Source organism: Antedon bifida, chromosome 11 (genome assembly GCF_963402885.1).
Source record: "Antedon bifida chromosome 11, ecAntBifi1.1, whole genome shotgun sequence".
NCBI classification, from domain to species: Eukaryota; Metazoa; Echinodermata; class Crinoidea; order Comatulida; family Antedonidae; genus Antedon; species Antedon bifida.
This window is the reverse complement of record NC_136236.1, coordinates 4,819,341-4,838,403: the sequence shown is the minus strand read 5'-3', so window position 1 is coordinate 4,838,403 and position 19,063 is coordinate 4,819,341. Positions and strand designations below refer to the sequence as shown.

The 19,063-nt window shown below is 34.9% G+C and overlaps 1 protein-coding gene across 1 annotated transcript; it reads right to left on the bottom strand.

Annotated features, from left to right (window-relative positions):
* Positions 1-5,404: 5,404 nt before the first annotated feature.
* LOC144856349 (urethanase-like) lies at positions 5,405-18,800 on the bottom strand. The gene is made up of 18 exons (XM_078714337.1): positions 18,654-18,800; positions 17,820-18,057; positions 16,646-16,818; positions 15,903-16,042; positions 14,620-14,895; positions 14,196-14,361; positions 13,952-14,014; positions 13,576-13,676; positions 13,306-13,492; positions 9,943-10,180; positions 9,544-9,716; positions 9,317-9,456; positions 8,863-9,138; positions 8,473-8,641; positions 7,997-8,059; positions 7,735-7,835; positions 6,353-6,539; positions 5,405-5,953 (listed from the first exon to the last, which is right to left on the bottom strand). The coding sequence occupies exons 1-18, from the start codon at positions 18,658-18,660 to the stop codon at positions 5,751-5,753; spliced, it is 2,901 nt and encodes a 966-aa protein (XP_078570463.1). The 5' UTR covers positions 18,661-18,800; the 3' UTR covers positions 5,405-5,750.
* Between the last annotated feature and the right edge of the window lie 263 nt (positions 18,801-19,063).

The following is a 19,063-nucleotide window of genomic DNA, read 5'->3' as shown; positions in this document are numbered from 1 at the left end:
TTAAGTATTTTCGTTCTGTGATGAGAAAAGCATGAATAAAGTATTATATATAATATAGAATGTGACATTATATGAAGTATAATACAGTATTATTAGCCATATTATGGACGCAAGCTTTTCATATTCTTCTGAACAGCAATCTGACCTCAAGTCACGCTTCATTGCTTGACAGATCCGAAAGTTCGTTGTTTAGCTACGAAACATTGGCCTAAGACGACCTAGGCAAGTTTACGGCTTTCGCCCTCTGCGAGGGAAATCGTTTATTGCAGGCAACGACTGTAAACAGCATCCGTAGAAGGTTTTTTGCTATCCAATGAAAAGCGTTTTATTATAGACAATTGCTTTTTGATGTGCAAAAGGTATAAATTATTGTATTTAAACTTATAATTTCGCCGAAATAAAAAACTCAAGAAACTTGAATTCTTTTCGCAGAAGGGATTTAACCCTCCTATTCGGTCGAAAAAAAAGTCGCCTAGTGGGGAAAACAGGCCTTAGTCGATTGTCATAACATTTTATTTTGTAGGCCTAACTCTACAATGAAATCATATTTGACGTCAAACAACTAATTCATTCACAAATAAGTGAACAATTTATCTTGTTTGTTCTTTGTAGAAGGAAGGTTTGCTTTTCCCGTTACATAATTGAACACATTATCTGGTACTTTCAACGTTGCATTTACAACTAAATGTTATACATCACGTCCTAACTACTGTAACCACTCGACCTATTAAATTAAGCGCATCTAGTAATTGTAATTTGTAAATTGTAAAACATAATTACAATCGTACTATCTTATTTTTTTAACTATAATATAACATTTTCACTGACCTAATAATTAGTTATCATGCTATCGATCGATAGCGTCTTTGTCAACAAGCAACTATAGACCTAAAAACAACAGTTAAATGTACACGTTATATTGATCTAAATTTGTAGTAAGTCACCTAATAGCCTTTTGTCAAATATGTGAACGTTAGTTCTGCACTCAGCTTTTGGCATGTGATATTGTTCAATAAAGTGTATCTAATCACAGTTAGACCTCGCCTTTTTTAGAATACAGATGCATGTTTCACTCGAGCTCCTGGTTTATCTGCTTTTCTTCTTATTTTTTCGGTTATCTTACGATATTTTATTGATCATTGTTGCGTTTAGAAGCATTGTATTAGGCGCTATTTAAGACTACCAATATTAGTATTATTACTATTATCTTATAATAGATCGGTCAGTTTTCGCTAATGTGTAAACATTATCTTATTCATTGCCCCTTTTTCATTCATCGGTTTCCAACTTTGTCCTGTAGTTTCATCAATGCCAAACATCCGTTTGGACGATCTATACATCTCTACTGAATCTTACAGCGTACTGTACTCTATAATAATTTCGTTGATCTTGTAATCAAGAAGAAGTTATCATCAAGTAATCAGTTCATCTACTGACGCACGAGGACATGGATAACACAACAGGCGAAGAAGAAACCAAAATAGAATATTTTAATATAATAGCTGGATTTTTTTGGTTTTTTGTATCTATTTGGATAATTATAAGTAATGTATCCGTTATTATTTTCAATATCTGGAAAAGACTATACCACGATAACATAACTAAACGTATCCAATTAAGTTTAAGCATAATTGATTTCACTTCTGGAATGATTGGTATTATATATGCAGTTCAAGTACTTTCCTTTAAAAGATCAACATTCGAATTTCTACTGCTCTGTATATTCTTATGCCTTGTGTTCATATCACAATTACAGTTGTGTTTATTATCAATCGAACGATACGTAGCAATAGTGTATCCATTTCGTCACCATCAACTGATGTCGTCACGCGTCGTAAATACTGGTATTGCTGTCACAATAGTAACAGGATTTCTCATACTCCTAGCTGGTGGATTCGTTTCAATTTACATTAGCACGCCGGTGTTTTTAGTAGTCTTTGATACAATACGTCTAATAATTCTTGTATTGATATTCGTATTCAATGTCATTATATATTTCAAAGCAAGAGAGCAGCAGCTAAAAATTGCCGCAATGGAGAATTTGGTAACCAGATCAAAACGGACAAAAGACTACAAGGCAACGAAAACCACACTGATCATTGTGGGCACGTATTTTATATGTATTTTTCCACAATTAGTATATTTACTTTATTATTCTATACTGGAAGTCAATCATGGAAAAAAGATGTACGATGACGTAATAATAATTATATTATTTACACTTTCCTACTTAAACTCGGGAATGAATCCCATCGTGTATTCCTTTAGGAATGAGCAATTTATTAATTATTTTCGTTCTCTTATGAGGAAAATCTGATTCTTAAATACAATGGAAAAAAATTAATAATTGAGCAGCTCCTTCAATATTGAATGTAAATTCGTCGAAGAAAAGGGGCATTTAGAAATTGACAGAAGAAGATGACTTTTGAATCGCTCGAACAAGAAAACAGGAGGACTCAATCGATTGTCATAACATTTTATTTTGTAGACCTACATACTCTACGAAAGCATAATTGACAATTTGATTTCACTGTCAAACAACTAATTAATCTATTTTTTAATATAATATCGAACGATGAAATATATCTTCTTAATAACAACTAAACTGATTGAGAAATGACAGTCTAGGGTTACTGTTGTACACGTTAAAATGTTTAATAAATCACCAGGCCTTTATTGTTGAATAAATGTTAGTAGTGCACTTATGTTTGCATATTATTGTAATATTTTCTCAGCAAGTAGAAGATTGACATTTACCGTAGACCCTCGAGTTCACGATACTGCATTAAGGCTGAAATTTCACTTTTTTAAGGCTACATATTTTTCACCATCGTTTTCTTTGATTCATCGCTCCAATGCGTTTATTCACCGCGAGCATCCTTTTGGATTATAGGCCTACTGAATTTATAAAATAACACTTTGCTGAAACCACAATTGTATACATTCATTGATCTTCTACTAACATGAATAATACAACAGGTGAAGAAGTAACCAAATTACGGTATACTAGCCTCATAGTATGTGGATCTGTATGGATATTTTTATCTCTCTGGATAATTATAAGTAATTCGTTCGTTATTGTTTTTATTATCAAGACAAGACTTTACCACGCCAACATGACAAAGCGAATCCAGTTAAGTTTAGGTATAATTGACTTCAGCTCTGGTGTAATTGGAAGTGTGTGGGCAGTTCAGGGACTTTTACTGAAAAAATCACGATTCAATTTTTTTCAGGATTGTGTTTTGTTGTTTACAGTGTTTATATCGCAGCTACATCTGTGTTTATTATCAATTGAAAGATACGTAGCAATAGTCTATCCGTTTCGTCATCATCAACTGATGACGTCTCGTGTTGTCAACACTGGAATTGCGGCTACAATAGTAACAGCAATGTTCATGTTCATTGCAGGAGGATTCATAGCATTTTATATCAACCTGCCTAGTTTTTTCATAATCTTTGATACGATTCGTGTAATAATTCTACTGTTAGTGTGCGTATTCAATATTATCATTTATTTTAAAGCTAGAAAACAACAACAAAAAATCGCCGCAATAGAGAATGCTGTCATCAGATCGAAACGCGCGAAAGACTACAAAGCTACGAAAACAACTCTCATCATTATCGGTACATATTTTGTATGTATTTTTCCATTTTGCGTCTACTTTTTGTCTCACTCTATATTATATATTATCGATGGTAAATTAATATACGATGAAATAATTACTCTTGTTCTATTGACAGTTACGTATTTAAACTCTGGTATGAATCCTATTGTGTATTCCTTTAGGAATGAACAATTTATTCACTATTTTTGTTCATTGATAAGGAAAGGCTAAAGAATGTTGAAAATGTGGGTGTCATTCACATATTTTGTGATTGGTACAATATGAATGCTTTTACTCGTCCTATTAGCATGATTAGGCCTATTTATTAACAATACAAAATGGCCTATTCAAAATATTTTGATGGACAATACATCTTTAACTCGAATTTAAACTTAACTTACAAACAATTTGACTAACTGTATCATATCCAGATGGTAGAAAATGTTAAATGTTGTTTACATCTTAATTAAAACATATTTATTAACTTTCTAAAAATAACTAACACTATCTAACACGTCTTAAATAACCTCATCGCGTTTCTGTCATTTTGCTATTAATGATTACAATAATTGAATCGGTAAAATATATTGTTGAATGTTTGCATGGCGAAATCAAATGTTGATATAAAGTTTGCGGTACACCACGTATACTAGTTCTGAAAAAAAACTGTGAGTTTATTTTCAATTTCAATATGCTTTGATCGTCCTCAGGAGTGAGAATGGAAAATCGGTAAACGAAAGCGCCCTCTTTTTCTTACATAAAATATCGGTAGAAGTATATCGGTAGATTGAAGAAGAGAAGAAAATTAATTAATTCTCCATGGTTACCATGGTTACAGCTTAATCAGTCTCGGCAGGAGTTTAAATTAAATGGGCACTGGCGAACATTCACTGAAGTACGCTACACCATTGATGAACTAAACGGATTGTAAATGTATATTTGATTTGTTGATATCTCCAAATCTTCAAATGCAGTTTCGAGTTACGATTTTTAGTTACTGACGAAGACATGAATTACTCGGATGAGAAAGAAACCGAAATAGATTCTTTTGCTTTAATATGTGGACCAATATCGGGATTTATTTCTATTTGGATAATGTTAAGTAATTCATTCGTGATTGCATTTATTTTCTGGAAAAAGCTTTACCATAATAACATGACCAAACGTATTCAGTTCAGTTTAAGCATAACTGATTTTACTTCTGGGATAATTGGTAGTGCTTTGGCTTTTCAGAACTTCTTAAAGGCCGAATCAAGAATTAAATTTTCACTGGACATTATTCTTTTGTGTGTGGTGTTCACATCACAGTTACTTTTGTGCTTGCTAGCAATCGAAAGATACATAGCAATAGTCTACCCCTTTCGTCACCATCAGCTGATGAGTCCTCGAATTGTAAATATTGGAATTGTAACCATGATTGTAACTGGAATATTCATTTTAATTGCTGGCGCGTTCATTATAACGTACATTAAAATGGGTACCTTCTTCATAATGTTCGATACTGTACGTCTAATAATTCTCATCTTAATATGCATTTTCAATGTTGTTATTTATTTCAAAGCAAGAGAGCAGCAGCTAAAAATTGCCGCAATAGAGAATCTTGTAACCAGATCAAAACGCGCGAAAGACTACAAAGCTACGAAGACAACTCTCGTAATTGTGTGCACATATGTTGTATGTGTTTCCCCACTTGTGGTATATTTCCTGTATTGTTCGTTAGTGGAAATCAGCGATGGTAAATATTCGTACAATGTTGATGTGATAGTTGTACTATTAACAATTACCTATGTAAACTGTGGAATGAGCAATTTATTCATTTTTTTCGTTCTTTGATGAAGAAAGGTTGAATAATCTTAAAATATGAAGGCAGTTTATTGACTATGATTGTGATGCTCACAAATGTTATGAAAACGATCATTAGTCTGTAACTATTTATTACAGAAATACATATGAATATAGACCTAATACAGTGTAGAAAAGTATTAATGATTGAAACTTGTTGAAGTAGAATATAGAGGTAGGCCTATCTTCTTGTACAGATACTGCTTCACGCATTATTAGCGTTCAGCAGTTGTTTGTTTCAAATCCCAGTTAGAAGACTAATTATAGAATCGGTGGCATAACATTTAGCAGTTAATTCATCCTTTAAGGAAGCAAAGTGTATTGTTGAAGTTGTTCGTAGGCATAAGCAACTTTTAGAAGAGTTTTCTCGTCAAACATTCGTCCAACTAACATCATCCCCACTGGTAGGCCATCTAAGAAACCTGCGTTGATGGTCAGCGCTGGATGACCAGTTGCGTTAAAGGGTGATGTGTTGGTCACATTTCGCCCAACCTCTTTCAACAGAGCTACAAAACACATAAAATATTGTATTCTATTTAAAAATCTATCTACACTATCAAACGTTATGTGAAAATAAATGTAATGTGCCCAAATATGGTAGTGATATGACGTCATCGTGTCCATATATGGACACATTTTGTTATCACATAAAATGTTATAGTGTAGACAGAGCTTTAGTTTGATAAGTTTGATAAGCTTTTTTTTATGTAGAACATAGTTTATTCAAATAGAATTGAGTAGAATAGTGGTTGTAGTCACTAAAACTAAATGTTTACTGCAGTAACGTATGCTAAGCAGTAATTCTAATCATCAATGTGTATGATTACCCCAAAGCTTCTTAAATAGTTTTAAAGCTTAAAGTGTAAACCAAATTACTGCATTACTGGCATGTGTTCTAACCGTACCTGCAACTGGGGTGTTTTTTGCTGGTAGTTTTGGCGTTTTGAATGGAATCGTTGGCATAACGATAACATCAACCTCCTGAAAAACTTTATCGTATTCTGCAGTCAGTAGTCTTCTAAGATTCTGAGCCTTGCCGTAAAATCTCCCTCGATATTCATGTTTCATATATTCTCCCAACATCCAAGCACGCTACAATTAATAATATTGGGGTATAATTGAATGTATAATGTAAGGAATCACTAGGAAGATAAAGGATAATATTCTATAATAAACTATGAATAAAAAAGAACACTGTGTTAAAATTAGTATATGTTGTCTAATCAAATTATGCTCTAATAAACTATATTTATTCTATATTTAACTAATTATTTCTAGAATTTCGATATGTAATTAACTAGAATAATTTATACATTTTGCTTTATTTAGCTATATATTTTATTATATTGTTGTTACTGAATTATCTTTTTTCTTATATATTTTACTTCTGTAAGATCCACTTTAAGGTTAGGAATGAAGGTATCTTTTTTTTGTCTTAGTTTGTTATGTATGTCATTATCTAAATACATGCTTAACAAAAACAATTAATATAATGCAATGCTTTAACAAATTCACAGAAAAATAGGCTGAATAATTAAAACTAGTGTTTTCACAAGGTTGTTTTCATAAACGAAATAAACTGAGTGATGATAAAACAATACATTGTTGAGTTGAGATGCGCCTTTCAATCTTTTCTGTCTAAATCTAGTTCTTTGTGTACAAACAAAATGTATGTGACACAAAATGTGATGTGTCAATATCACTGCCATATTTGGGCACACCACACCTTTTTTGTCAAACTAGTTTGATAGTGTACATAGAGCTTTAGTTAGTCAAGACAACATCCAATCTATCTATTAACAAACATCTCACTGTCGTTATAGGCATTCACTAAACAACTAATTAATAAAGTACTGTCGGCTCCAAGTAAAACATACGGTACTATACTATGTTATTTCAGAAAATAAACGGTGGTTGTTCGCCTATTCGCTTTGGTGTACATTGCGGTGAGTGATTGACTTTTACAAGTATTATAGCAAAGTATAGCAAATTTATGACGTATTGAAAATCAATGAATGGTCTAATTTGTTCAAAAATGTAATAATAATTTGGAATTAGTCTAGTTAATTGAGACAGGAAGTGACGAGGTGTTCTTACAGTTTGAATTGGTTATTGATATGCTGTCAAATCCAAATAGTATCCATGAAAAAACAAACTATAACAAACATCTGCATGATGGGAAGGATTAATAAGATACCACCTACGCCTGAACTACATCAAGGCAATCAGGAGATCAACTGTTTATCTGTGGCTGCGACACGACCAGGAACATCCATATTGTTATTACCTTAACTGCAGGTGAAAGATCATTTGGTTGTGACTGGAGCCCTCTGCCAACAGCGTCCATCATGCTGGTTGAATAGAACCCTTTGTGACCGCTTCCCACACCTGGGAAATGAAAAGCAAAGCAGTGCACACAACATAGTTAGTGAGTAGCCGAGTGGTTCAGTGGAACCATGCATAACCATAATATCGCCCTAGTTGGAACGATTCTTCTCAGCTAAAGTCTCAAGAAAGTTTCAAAATATGAAATTTATGTTTTTACTTACAACCTCCTCGTAGCATTGTGTCACTTATTCCTTGATGTGCCATACACCACCTTATATTTTTACCTAGAAATACCGTTTCAAACTTGATCAGCCTATTACTTGCTTTGTCAATGTTGAATGCATGTTTTATTCATGACAGAAAATCTTTACAAACCAAGCGCAAACCTAAAATTATTTTTTTCTGGAATATTTTATGAAACTCTCTCTGTGTTACCTGTTTTGTATTATTCATACTTTTGTTTTCGTTGTTTATGTTTTTTATTCTATAAGGTGTATTGTGTTCAATACACTTAGAATTGTATCTGACTGACTGTCAATAATCTGTTAGATACTATCGAATGACAGCTGCCTAATCGGGTGTTTTGACCAAATTGAATCAAATTGATACATTTCCTTCTTATCTAATCTGAAAACGGTTATTTTGTGTACATTGTTTGGCTGTTGTCTTTTTCTATGTATTAGAAAATGTGGCTTACCCTGGTTGTGTAAAGGAACCGAAACATCTACGATCTTTGTCAATAATAATTTTGACATTTTGGAAACAGCCGACTTTACAATACTGTTCACCCTTTCGTCACAACCTTGCTGCTCAAAACCCTCCTTAAGCAATCCTATTGTAATGTTCTTGAGATTTTCACACTCCACCTGCAAAATACAAATCAAGAATGGTTTAGGATACAAGAGAACAAAAAGTTGAATAAAAAATTTAATTTTTACTTAGCAAAATGTATGGCCAGCTTTGCATGTTCGTTTCTGTTTTTCTTCGGTCAATTTTTTGTTTCTTTTTATTATAGGTAATATACGCCAAGTGTGCCAAGTAGTTTATAATAATGAGTAAAATTAACTAACTATACTACTATACTCACAGAATCTGAATATTTTTCTCCCACGATTGTTGGATTTTGTCGTTGATCGAGTCCATCATCGTACCCTGCGATTGCCTCCAATAGAAGAGCACAATCCTTTACGTTCTTTGCCATAGGTCCTAAATGATCGGTTGTTGGTTCCATGGCTTGAGCACCTGTGTAAGGTACAAGACCATGGGTAGGCTTTAAGCCTACGATGCCACAGCAACTAGCAGGTAGTCGAATCGACCCGCCCTGGTCACCTCCAATCGCCATGTCCACTTCACCTTTTGCTACCTTTGAAAATAAGTCAACCATGAAAAAACAATTAATCTTAAATTATGAAAATCTTCAGGAAACTTTACTCTGAATTCTGGTTCAAACTCCCAGTCTATGAGTGCCAATCCGAGGAATTCGGGTCTCTCCCTAAGCCATATAGTATTCATCGAAATATTAATTGATTACACCGTCTTACCAGTACCGCACAACCTGAGCTTGACCCTCCTGCACTGTGCGTGTTGACGCAGGGATTCAGCGTCGGCCCTTTGGCTGCCATATAACTTACTCCAGAAACGCACCAGTCCTCACATACTGCTTTACCCGCAATTGTTCCCCCTTTGGAAGAATACAAATAACTAAATTAGGCTTAGCAAAATTGTACGTATAATTTCTCTGTACATCTTTAGACAAAAAACAACAAACCTGCATCTAGAACCCGGGTGACCACCGTGGCATCAAACTCTGGTACATATCCTTCCATTACCCATGATCCTCCCATCATAGGTACTCCAGAGACGGCGATTGTGTCTTTCATAGCTATACGTTTTCCTTGCAGTAATCCTTCTGAAGCTCCTTTGATGTCAGTCTTCCAATACCTAAGAAAACCACATTGGAAATATAATAAATTAAGCGCTCAGAAACTAAACGGAATACAGAATGCATAGAACGAAAGAGTGCGCCCTATTTAATGTTTTTGTTCATATTAAAAAATACAGAAAACCTGAGATTAGTCTTTACATTAATATTTTGTGACGTCATCAATATGTATACAGTAATCCATCCTTTTGGCTAGGCTCAGATCTTACAAACATAATGACTTACCACGCATTTAACGGATTTTCCTCCGCCGTAGGTCTGTAACCCGGTAGTCTCGGGTACTTCACTGGAAGTGTAATCTCTGGAAGTTTTTCTATTTCGTTGTAGCAGCCAATGATATCCTTCATTAGATCCCTGTATTCAGCTACTTCTTCTTGACTAAGATCAATTCCGATTCTCTGGGCAAGTTCTTTCGTCTTTTTTAAACTAGGTAAGCGAACTGGTGGTGAACTATATGGTACATCTTCAAAAAAAGTCATTTATTAAACGTTCATGTTTTGTTATTAGGCTTAATTACTTGGTGCTTATTTCACGATGCTCGTTCGGCTGTACCATTGTTAGGGCGTGTGGCGCAGTGTGTTGGACGTTCGACTACTGATCGCGAGATCGTTTTCCTCACTCCACCCAGGTGTATAATGGGAACTCGGTTAGATCAAGACACAACTGATTACTAGCTGCATTATGGGAGTATGTTTCCATACGAGTTTGATCAACAGAAAAAAAATGTTCAGCATTAGGTGCTATATAAATCCAGGATATTATTATTATTATTATTATTGGGGTCATTTATTAATTTTGTAGCAAAGGTGATTGTATAATTGTGTAATGTTATAAACAAAATACATTTTTTACCCGGAGCTACCTTTTAACAGGTACATGGATAGGAAAAATAGCAAAAGTTGTGTAGCAACATTTAAACAGTAATCAGTACGGTAACTAATACTGTATGTGCCTACCTTCTTGTCAACTTGACAACAAACGTTACGTACATTATAAATTAAATGCACGCGTTAGCTAAGGTGGATTCACACAATGACGTAAGCGGAAACGACAGTAATTTGATCAATTACAAGAGACGAGAATCATCAAAAGTACTTGCGTAGTTCTTACGGCCAAAGGTGTGAACTGTTTGTTAGCTTGATATACTTAGTAGTCGAGCAATCACAAGCGATTGTTCGAATAATCCATCGCTTGTGATTGGTAAAATTACTTACGTTGATGAGTTACGTACTTGCGTTCTGTCTGTATTTGAAACCAAGCTTTAGCTTGATATACTTACATGAAGCCATTGCTAAATATTGTGTTTGATCAGTCTCTCTCTTCTGACTAGAGTTCCTAAGCCTACCAATTATAAGCAAAACATACTATTAATGTACTGCTAACTTTATCGCCTTTTTTCTGATTGGCTTCTTGAAATGGCCTTATTATAAATATCATGATTTTATTAATATGAAGGCCTGCAATAAACTTTTATTTATTATTTTATTTGGAGCGTATACGTGTGTATCGTACCGTTTATTAGGCTGTTATAATCTTACGAGGTACACTTGAAATGACGCATGCGCAAATGTTTAACATTCGTTATACGACTGATCTGCAGTATACTACCTTAAATTCACTGCACAATAACGCGTGGGTCCCACTAGTAGACAACACAAGGACGAAATGCAAAACAAGTAATTGTTGACCAATCACGGCGCGATAGATGATGGTCCGTCGCGTCGTGATTGGTCTACTTGCGTTTACGTACTTGCGTTAACCTAGTGAGAACCAAGTTTAATCGCTGGAGAAACATAGCGTTTTGCACTATAAGCCGACTCGACAAATGCTGAAATAATATAGGCCTGGGAAATTGAGGCTATACAATCCAGGCAGAGAATGCGTCTTTACTCCTGATTCCCAGTACTATATCTCCCTATAGATACATACAGTACCGAGAATTGGCTTACTCTCGGTACTATCCAAATTCAGAAACGTTCATTCCAACCACAAAGACCAAGTTGTCATTCCCGCAGGGACCGAGCTGTCATTTCCCCAGGTGCCGAGCTGTAATTTTCCAGAGACCGAGCTGTAATTTCCCAGGGACCGAGCTGTAATTTCCCAGGGACCGAGCTGTAATTTCCCAGAGACCGAGCTGTAATTTCCCAGGGACCGAGCTGTAATTTTCCAGGGACCGAGCTGTAATTTTCCAGGGACCGAGCCTTAAATTCCCCAGTAACCTACCCTAGCAAACAACGTGTAAGCCTACCTTACCACAAAATATGACGACCAGCAATAAGGCAAATCAGTTCAATGTTCAAGGACTTACATACACCGTATGGCAAAACTACGATATAATATAAAATGGATGTGATTGTGATGTCATATCCAGATTCAAAAATAAGAATTGGGCCAATCCATTTTGTTAATAGGGGAGATAATTATGATATATGTCTTAAAGAATATGAAATCTTCATAGCAGGAATATGAAATGAAAATACATTTTATAAATGAAGATTTCACCTTTAATATATCTTTTTAATAGACCTACCAGTATCATTTGCAATAGTGCACATAATTATTTATTAAATATGATATTAACATAAATTATGCATTGCACGCTTATTATTAGTACTGTACCTTTAATATTTATTATTAAATATGTTTTTAACATATGCATTAATAATACTGTACCTTTAATATGTATTTATTTTATTTGTTTATTCTAAAGTTTACAAACGTAAAACATTTAAGGAAAAAATACAGAAAGTAAAGTGATAACTTATATCCAATAAAACAAAAACAATATTATTATTATTATTATTTAAAAAAACATCAATTCGCATCTATTATGTTATCTTTTCATTTTACAATGATTCTTTAAATATGTTTGGAACTTTATAGGCAGCATATTCCCTTAATAGTCAACAACAGTTACAAAGTCTTCTATCATTCGTACGTACGAGACATTTGTTGAAAAATTGACTTTAGACGAGGACAGCTAGATCTTATATATAATATAGATGTATTTTTTATGAGGAAATTCGAAATTCTATTGTCTCACATTGAGTTATAACATGCATGGTCTAGTTTGGAAGTAATTCAGCCAATCACGATGGATAATTTGAACTGTCGTTTCTCATTGGTCAACTTCTTTGTTTACGTTGAATATCATGGTGGTCCTATTGGTCTAGTTGTTCGTAAGCGTGCGCTACTTTCAGAAGTGTTTTCTCGTCAAACATTCGTCCAACTAACATCATCCCGACTGGTAGGCCGTCTATAAAGCCTGCGTTGATGGTCAGCGCTGGGTGACCAGTTACGTTAAATGTAAATGTATTCGTCAAGTTATTTCCACTATTATTGGCCAATTCTAAATTACAACGATAGTAAATTGTTTGTTAGTGACCGATATCTTTTGTATTTTGAGATTGTATATGTGACTATTGGCCCGTTCAGGCTTAGTTATATATCCGGATAAGTTGGTGAACTACCACCAACTAACTGTGCTCACAAGGTTACTCGGAAAAATAATTAATCTTAAACTGCCGTATTGTTAGCAGAAGCTAGTTGAAATAACATTAATGTTAATTTATTAAAAAATATCATTACCTGAGATTGAAGCGCCTTTTCTTTGCAGTTCTGGAGTTCGAAACGGAATCGTTGGCATAGCAATGACATCAATCTCTTGAAAAATTTTATCAAATTCTGCTGTCAACAATCTTCTAAGATTCTGAGCCTTGCCGTAAAATCTTCCTCGATATTCGTGTTTCATATATTCTCCCAACATCCATGCACTCTAAAACATATTATACATGTTACAAGAATTTATTCCCCAAAAAACAAACTCTTGTTGATGTTATTGATATGTTGGATGCCTACCTTAAGTGGAGATGGTAGATCATCTGGTTGGGATTGAATACCTCTGCCGACAGCGTCCATCATACTGGTGGAGTAGAATCCTTTGTGGCCACTTCCAAAACCTAAAAAAAAGATGATATTCGTTACCAGCAGTATTATATTTTTTTCCCAACGTTTTATCGCAAAATTCAAAGCAAATGTTTCACGGGAGAATTTGGAATGATTTCGATGCCTGGAAATTCGTAATACCACCCCATATCTAGAATATAATGAGTATTAGAATAATTTTTAAAGTATGGTAGGCCTATTAGTTATCTAAGATAAGTTACCTTAGTTATACTCATATACGAGAGTTGGCATTTTACAAAGGGAGCATGACGGTTAAAATGTTACTTACAGCCTCCTCGTAGCATTGTATCTGCTATCGCTTGATGTCCTATACACAGCCACATATTTGGACCTATAAATTATTTTCAACGATATTTCATTTAAAAAAATCCTTCTGCAACCTTTTCTTATTAAATAGGCCTAACTACCACTTTATGGAACGTTCCTAGTGGTGTATTACCTAAAATGTTGTTCATTGTACTTATTTATTAAACACTTTTCTATGAATTGAAATATAACACATGAAATCTTACCTTGCTTGTGCAATGGTACCGAAACGTCAGTGACTTTTGCTTTCATTTTTGTAATTTTTTGAAGAGCTGTTCGAACCAACTCATTTACTACATGCTCGGAGTTATCCTGCTCAAAACCTTCTTTCAACAATCCAATCGTAATATTATCGAGCGTTTTAAACTTCAACTATAAATAAAATGGATTTAAATAACATATTGCAGTTTATATTACTAAAGCTGTGTCCACACTAGTATGACAAAAAATGTGATGTGCCTAAATATGGTATTGATATGCCCAAATATCAGTGATATGACATCACCATGTCCATACATGTGCACATCACATTTTTGTCACATATAGTTTGATAATTGTAGACAGAGCTTTACATATCTGATAATGAACAGCATGTTTTTCCGCATATAAATGAAGAACAATCATACTTACTGCGTCTGTGTATTTTTCTCCAACGATTGTTGGGTTTTGTCGCTGATCGAGACCATCATCGTATCCTGCTATTGCCTCCAAAAGAAGAGCACAATCCGTAACGTTCCTTGTCATTGGTCCTAAATGATCGACTGTCGAGTCCATGGCTTGAGCACCCGTGTAAGGTATAAGACCATGGGTAGGCTTTAAGCCTACGATTCCACAGCAACTAGCAGGTAGTCGAACTGACCCGCCTTGGTCACCTCCAATCGCCATGTCCACTTCACCTTTTGCAACCTAAAAAATTATAACCATAAATTTATAATGCTTCAATTTGTGACGACCAGTGATCATGGAAGATCGTGTTCACTCTTTCCTGGTCATGTTAATTGAGTGTGCGCATGCGGGGATAATGGGACGTGGGTCCTTGCGCCCCCCATCTTGACACAGTTTTTATGGTTTCTAGGCTCCAGGCTCAAGTTTGAATAAGGAGAGTAAATCAATCGGACTAACTATGCACAAAGACAAAACAAAATACATGACTAACTTTGACACACAGGAAGACATTGAAATAGAGGGCCGGAAACTAGAAAAAGTGAAAGAATATAAATATCTAGGACAAACACTGAAAATGGAAGACGCCACGAAGGAGGAAGTTCTGTTAACAATAAAAGCAGGATGGATGAATTTTGGCAGACACAAACACATGCTGACTGACAAAAATATACCAATGTCACTGAGAAAGAAATTATTTAACCAATGTGTGCTATCAACTATGACATATGGTACAGAGACATGGGCAATAACAAAGGAACTTGAACAGAAACTTACAACTACTCAAAGAGCAATGGAAAGAAAGATGATGAACTTATCGCTTCGAGACAGGGTAAATCATACAAGCATCAGAAAAAAGACAGGTGTTACAGATATAATGGAGAAAGTAAGACAGTCAAAATGGAGATGGGCTGGGCACGTGGCAAGATTTCAAGATAATAGATGGACATACAGATTAACAGAATGGCAACCAAGGGTAGGAAAGAGGAAAAGAGGAAGACAGAAAAGAAGAAGACAGAAAAGAAGGTGGAGAGATGATCTAACAACATACATTGGAACGGCTGCATGGACTAGGACAGCAGTGGAAATGTTATGAGGAGGGCTTCATTCAACATATGGATGAACTATGCCTAGATAGATAGATATGCTCCAAGCGAGACCGATCTATTGACCTGACCTACCTGCCTACCTGGGGTAGGTCATCGGTCTTCGCAAATCGAAAGCTGTTAGTGACAGACGTCTAGACTTACCAATACAGCACAGCCTGAGCTTGAACCACCCGCACTGTGACTGTTGTTGTGAGGGTTCAGTGTCGGTCCTTTCGCTGCCAGAAAACTTACTCCAGAAACACACCAGTCCTCACACAATGCTTTGCCTGCGACTGTTCCACCTTTGCGTCAATACAACATAAAAAGCAATCATGATTTCAGTTTTCTTTAACTTTTCAACAACTATAATTAAGATAGTAGCACAAGATATGTTTGTTGTTTACAAATAAATTTTACACTAATATTTATTTCTTTTCAGCTCACGTTAATCTTATACAATAACACGCCAAGTTTTAAGGTAAGCCTAATGATTTATCTTCTTACGTATCTTTATATATAAATGGAATTTAAGTTTGGTTCCCACATACAAGTTCGTAAGCGTAACGTAAGCGATTTGACCAATCACGGCGCGATGTATCATCCGAACTGTCGCTTGTGATTGGTCAACTCACGTTGTGCCTTACGCCGATGCGTTACGTCCTAGTGAGAACCAATCATTACATACACTAAATGTAATCTCTCTATTGAAATGACCTCTATACTACTGTAATGATTTGATAATACAATACAGAAATACAAGAGTTACAAACAAGTTGGTACAAGGATTTAGAAGTTTCTTTTCACAAACTAGATGAACTTTTACAATATCATAATTTGTACAGCTTACACTTCAACCGTATTCTGGGTTCAAATGTCATACCAAAAATTCATCAGTAGTCACAAACCTGCATCTAGAACTCTTGTGACCACCGTGGCATCAAACTCTGGTACATATCCTTCCATTACCCATGATCCTCCCATCATAGGTACCCCAGAGACGGCGATGGTGTCTTTCATTGCAATGCGTTTACCTCTCAGTATTCCCTTTGGCGCTCCAGAAATATTAGTTTTCCAATACCTGCAAGTAAACCAACCTAATTGGACAATTTGTTCAGTAGGTACCATTAATGTCCCGATTAATAGCAAAATTCAAACAGTGCTGACTTTTGGGTGTTTCTTTGAAACAATGATCTCTGTATGATTTCATCTCTGTATGAAGTCATCTCTGCATGATGTCATCTCTGTATAATGCCATCTCTGTATGTTATTACCTCTGTATGATGTCATCTTTGTATGGTGTCAGCTCCGTGTGATGTCATCTCTGCATGATGTCATCTCTGTATGATGACATCTTTGTATGTTATTGCCTCTGTATAATGTCATCTTTGTATGGTGTCATCTCTGTGTGATGTCATCTCTGTATGATGTCATCTCTGTATGATTTCATCTCTGTATGGTATCATCTCTGTATGATGTCCTGTCTGTATGATGTCATCTATTTATGATATTATCTCTGTATGATGTCATATCTGTATGATGGCATCTCTGCATGATGTCATCTCTTTATGATGTCATCTATGTATGATGTCATCTCTGTATGATACCATCTCTGTATGATACCATCTCAGTATGATGCCATCTCTGTATGATACCATCTCTGTATGATACTATCTCAGTATAATGCCATCTCTGAATGATGTTGTCTCTGTACGATGTCATTTCTGTATGGTATCATTTCTGTATGATGTCATCTTTCTACGATGTCATCTCGGTATGGTATCATATCTGTATGATATCATCTCTGAATCTCTGTTTCGTTCTTCCTCTTCTTATTCCATTCACATTATTTGTGATCGTTCTTTTGAGATGCCATGTTTCTGAATTATTAATGTTGGGTAAATAACTTTCTCTAAAAACATAGGTCTCTGTATTGTTTAACTAAAGGACTATAGGTGTGATTTTGTCATTGGATTTTATCCTCGATATTTTTTCCCCATTTTTTGTCTTATCCCTGATTTGTTGTAACAAAACATTTGTTATATTTTGTGTCATATTATAGGCCTATCTATTTAAACCTACCACGCATTCAGGGGATTTTCTTCCGCCGTCGGTCTGTAACCCGGTAGTCTCGGATACTTCACTGGAAGCGTAATCTCTGGAAGTTTTTCTATTTCATTGTAGCAGCCAATGATATCTTTCATTAGATCCCTGTATTCGGCTACTTCTTCTTCACTTAGATCAATTCCGATTCTCTGGGCAAGTTCTTTCGTCTTTTTTAGACTAGGTAAGCGAACTGGAGGTGAACTGTAGGGTACATCTAAAACAAATGATAGGTGTCCAATTGTTAATAATTTTCGAAAGGACTCCTTTTTTATCCTTTTTATGAACATGGAACTTTTTAGATTTACGTGTTAATGAACGATAAATGTTCTTTCACTTTAATTGGTTGTTTTACTGTGTATTGCCACTACAGTTTTTCGACACTAGTAATACACTTGATCCTACATCTGTCAGTAGATAGTGTCTAACTGAATCTTGCAAGTCATATAAAAACGAGTTTAGCTGTATTAAATAAGATATCGCTGTCACTAGAAGAAATGCACAATTCACGTTATGCGTAGATAATTACTAACAAAGATATCGTTTTTTAAAAGTATTATAATACAGCTAGACTTGCGACAGTCAGTTAGACTCTATTTACTGACAACTGCAGAATCGGGTGAATAATGTGAAAAAAATAAAATTAACTATTGACAAGGCCTACTTTTTTTTAGATTTTTTTTTCATTAATGGATGGATTCTTACATAATGTTAAAGAATTAATTCAATATTTGAATCTACCGCAGTTTACTGCAGTAGGAAAGAACATTAAGGCAGTGAATACAAAAGAAATATAACTTGTAGGCTACTTACGTGCCATGTTATCTGTTATGTTCGGTTTCTAGATGAACTAAATATCAACATCAACTAATACTGAAAAGGCTTGAACGTGTCTGGTATAGAGGTTGGCATAGGTTTTCTTTCTCCAATTTATAATTACTACCTTTAAATTTACTTGTTCTCTGTAATAATGTCTTGCCTTGGTTTAGTTTGATTTGTTCAGATAACAAGTGATTAGCATTTATGTTTGACGAGTTTCATTTGCACGCATAATAAACTCTCTTAAATGGTTATTACGTATTATTAGTAGGCGTTTTGGTTCAATAATTAAAGAAAGTGTTTCCATTTTTCAAAATTTGAAGGATATAGTATATTGTTTGTGGTTAAATAATTTTAATAGGCCTAATTAATGTTATGGTTAACATATGCCAGTAGTGATAGGA

Coding starts and splice junctions, on each gene's coding strand:
- LOC144856349 (XM_078714337.1), bottom strand. Junction 14,362..14,619: donor GAGAAAAATACACAGACGCA/GTAAGTATGATT, acceptor TTTTATTTATAG/TTGAAGTTTAAAACGCTCGA. Junction 9,139..9,316: donor GCTCAGGTTGTGCGGTACTG/GTAAGACGGTGT, acceptor TTATTTTCAAAG/GTAGCAAAAGGTGAAGTGGA.